General features: G+C 35.1%; 1 protein-coding gene across 1 annotated transcript; it reads left to right on the forward strand.

The window, feature by feature from the left end:
• Positions 1-2,841: 2,841 nt before the first annotated feature.
• On the forward strand, positions 2,842-3,582 carry LOC119644295. The gene has a single exon (XM_038043837.1). It carries the CDS (start codon positions 2,842-2,844, stop codon positions 3,580-3,582), a length of 741 nt encoding a protein of 246 aa, XP_037899765.1.
• Positions 3,583-4,163: the final 581 nt, after the last annotated feature.

A 4,163-nucleotide genomic window follows, 5' to 3' on the forward strand; every position in this document is an offset into this window, starting at 1 on the left:
GCTTTGTGCCATCCTCGCGAAAATGTTTAGCCTCTGGCTAAAACTATGCACGGTCCTAATAATCTGGAAAACCAGATTTCTTATACCAATTCATAAAAACGACAATAGATACTTACATTAAATTACAGAGATGTTGCGAAACTGAGTGCACTTCCGAAATTGTTTTAATCTATCGGTGTTCGACATGTTGGGGTACTTTTTGATAACAAGCTTCTGTTTAATTTCCACATTGAAATATCTAGCAGCAACACTAATTCGGTATTTGATTTCATAAAACGCTAGTCGAAGGAATTTCACGACCCATATATTGCAAAAAATTTTTTATATGTCGCTGGTAAGACCTACATTTGAATACGCTTTCGTCGCAAGGTCTGAGTCAGTGGCAAAACAATTGTTACCGTTTGTGTTAAGGATTTTGCGAGGAATCTCTCAGGCTTCATTATCACCGTATGACACCATCTTACTACGAACAGCTATACGTTCACGGGGAAAGAGTAGGTTCGCTTTAGGCATTAGCATTTTAGACAAGTTAATTAGGCGTAATGGATTTACCAGCTCTATTAAATGAAATTAATTTCAATACTGTTGTCCGTCTACCTAGTAACTTTCGGCTCATAAAACTTAATCAATGGGGATCAAACTGTAAATTGTATAACGCACTTATGATGGAATTTAAAAATATGAACATTTATGATCTCATTTTCACATTGGACTCAATACAAATCATAAAAAGGGCTACTCCCTATGCAGTTGTCGATGTCATATCTCAACACATGAAACGCGAAAACTGTGCTGTGTGTTACTACATTTTTTTTCTTCCCGAAAAAAATTTATCACAATAAAGTAAATTAAGGTTTTGTTAACTGGAAAGGAATTCTTGGAGTGCAAATAAACATTATGCTATAAACATTATAAAGTTTTAGTTCAATAAGCGTTGTCTGCTTTTGGGAGATTGTAAGAATTTATATAATTTATACAAAAGGAAACAATTAAACAGCTCTCAAAATACTCTGTTTCATTTCCTTATTTGTTCTCTCTTGTGCACTTAAACTTCAAGCTAAATCGCTTCTTTCCACTTGGATAATGCATTACGACATTTCAAAATTGAGGAGTATCGGCTGCTGCTATCTGACGTCTATAATTAAAGGCAATGGGAACTGTGAAAATCGTAACTTCGCAACAATTTTTGGCGTGTTGGCGCAACATAAATGTGCGGATTTTAGTGGCGGACACTTTAACTTCAGCGCAAATAGGTCAAATGGTTTGCCTTAGTCATGTCCTAGCGGTCGAAAAGAGAACAGCAATTCCTTCATAGCAGACAGAGGCTGCTTTCAATGAAGCGAAAAAGGAGTTGGTCAGTTTAACTACGAAGTTTAATATGTACGATGAATTTTTTACTTCGTGTGAATATCTAAACTTTTCGAGTTGGCAACTTGGTGTGTTCTTAAAGCTTCTTAATGTTCTAAGGAGTTCATTAGGACTTTATTTGATGGATTTGTTCACTCGGATAACCTTGGCGTTGTCAGTGAATTCAGTTCTGCCCAGCAGCGAATCATGTCTACACATTCTACTGCTAAATTGCCTACCCGTGTGGTGAATAAGAGCGTAAATGTATCTGGTGTTTTGCCAAATACTTTGGCCGAGAGTGCTGATGATATATGTAACTTGCTCCTATGTTCCTCTAAATGCGGATATCTCTATTTATAATAAAAATGCCGCCCTCAACTGTGACGAGACCGGGAACCGAGCTGTTGTGTTTTTCAATGAATTATTCGATCGTAACTTACTGCAATACAACCTTCCTTCAAATTCCCGAAGATAATTTTAAATATTCCAGTCCAGCTTTTAGTTTACCTGAGAATCCGTACCATTTGCATTTATTTTCGTTACAGGCACGATGGTCCGTTGAACTATTCTAATGTGAAAGATCCAACTGCCTCAAATAAACATTATGATTTCAACATAACCGCTTAAATCTTATCTTTCATACATTATGCTCGATTTCTCTGCTGGAAATATTGAAACCTTACTGTCATCAATGTATTAAACCTAGATATTTCTGCATCCGTTCTGACCAAGCAGCCACGCCCGCGAAGTAGGCCCCTGCCAGGATTTAACAAGATGATTAAATATTACAAACATTTTTTTAAGTTTGTCAATTTTTTTCAAATTGTCATTTTTGTCATGTCCTGAATTTTTGAGTGCTTCTCCTCAATGCGATTCTTTGTTTATTGAAGTTTAGTTGAAGTCTACGTGCCTGCAACAATATTGCAATGACATTCACGTGCCACTAGCCTTAGAATCTCTCAGAGATGAAGCCATAATTTTCTTCAAATTGTATTACAGTTTAATTGTTTTTATAGCATTAGTATATTTATAAATATTCATATACTTCCATATTTTCTGTAGGCCTATACAACCTAATGTTGAAACACGTTACTGGGAAGCACACGAAGCAGGGCGCTATGGGGCCCATTGTAAGAAAACTTTTAGCCGCTGCTCGTTAAGTGAAGACGTTTTAAATCAATTTATGCGTTTTATTTAATAAGTTACAGGCACAAGTAGTCAATCGGCATCGCATTTCATGCAGAATTTTTGTTTTATAATTTTAACGTTATAATATGAAAACCATACCTTACTTGACTTTCAACAAAAACAAAAAAAAAAAAAAAATCAAATTACGTTTGAATTGAAAATGAAGTCAGATTTTTTTGATTTCTTTTCATTCTTATATTAAAATCTATTCAATCGTTAAGTTTTCGGAATCTAAAATTAAATTGTCTCTTTTTTTTCTTCCCTGGATGTTTAAGTAGAAGTAGAAACGAAAGCTAAGACGAGAAAATGTCAAATATTTCACAGAGTTGGGAGCGCGTTTTTTGCACTATAGCGCCAGTACGAAATTTCGTTAGATATATTTCCCGTAAAGATTGTGCGAAAGTCTTAGAGCCCAAATGCAAACCAGAACATTTAGAAAAACAGCCGCCATGCCCCGAGAAAAAAAGACGACTGCAACAAGGAATAAAAAAACCACCAACTTGCGGTATGTGGGAATGCCCAGAATGTTGTCTTGAGCATTGCCCGGAAGTAGAAAAACGCTTGGACGAACTGTACTACAAAACATCTGACAAACTGAATCGCGAATATCAACAGACATGGATAGCATGTCCGCATTTGAAAATAAAAGAAGTCGAAGTATGCTGCGGTGATATAGGAGGGATGACGGTAGAAAAGAAAGTAAGGCGAGGCAAGGGAGTAAGACCCAAAACTGCTTGCCCGCAGCCTAATAAACTTAAGGGGTTAATGGTGTGTAAAAAAGGTGAAACAAAAAGCAAATGTCCACGATTTATGTTAGGTAATTGTCCCCCTGGCCGTATTCCACCGAATTGCCATCAATTAAAGTCTGCAAGTAATTGTGAGAAAGATCCAGCTCCATATCCAAGCTATTCAGAATGCAAAAAATGCGAATTGGATGCGCTCCCACCTGTGGAATGTAAATGTTTGGATAAACCTGCAATGTGTGAAGTGTGGGCAGAATTTAGAAGACGTCTTAGTTTCGTTAAAGCAAAAGAAAGCAAGGAATAGCGCTAACTTTAAAACTTGTAATGTTTGGTTATTGGTATGTTTTATCGTATAAATTGTGTTAAATTTTGTATTCATTTTATTTTTACTTATTAATTTTTTTAATATTCTATATTCGCAAGTTGTGTATCCATTTTTATAAATTTTATGTTTTAAATTGTAAAATTATTCGAAGTTTGCTCCAAAAAAATTCATAAAAAAAAAAAAAAAGTATATGTAAAAACAAATGTAAATAAATTTTTTCGTTTCATTTATGAATAAAAGTTTTTTGGTAGGTATATCTTTACCTCTTAACGAGTGGGGTCGTGTAGGGCCTATTAACAAATATGAGCATTTCTACCACCGCATTAGCCAATTTACGTCTTTGAATACTCAAATCTTACAACTTGTTGGAGTTGTAACTGACGGAGAAAAGTATCATTTTTGAGGCAGCGAATGCAACTGAAAACGAAACAAATTTGCATATTCATATATATATTGTAGATGACACTGTAGAATTGTAATAAAAAATTTGCGTTCTTCTTAAAGAGTTTACTGAAAAAAACGATACTTTTATAATTGAGGGATTCATGTAAATACCAAAC

The sequence above is a fragment of the Glossina fuscipes genome, unplaced genomic scaffold, assembly GCF_014805625.2.
Source record: "Glossina fuscipes isolate IAEA_lab_2018 unplaced genomic scaffold, Yale_Gfus_2 107847, whole genome shotgun sequence".
Taxonomy (NCBI): domain Eukaryota; kingdom Metazoa; phylum Arthropoda; class Insecta; order Diptera; family Glossinidae; genus Glossina; species Glossina fuscipes.

Bases quoted from the DNA above. Each gene is read 5' to 3' on its own strand.
- LOC119644295 (XM_038043837.1), top strand. From the start codon at position 2,842: ATGTCAAATATTTCACAGAGTTGGGAGCGCGTTTTTTGCACTATAGCG.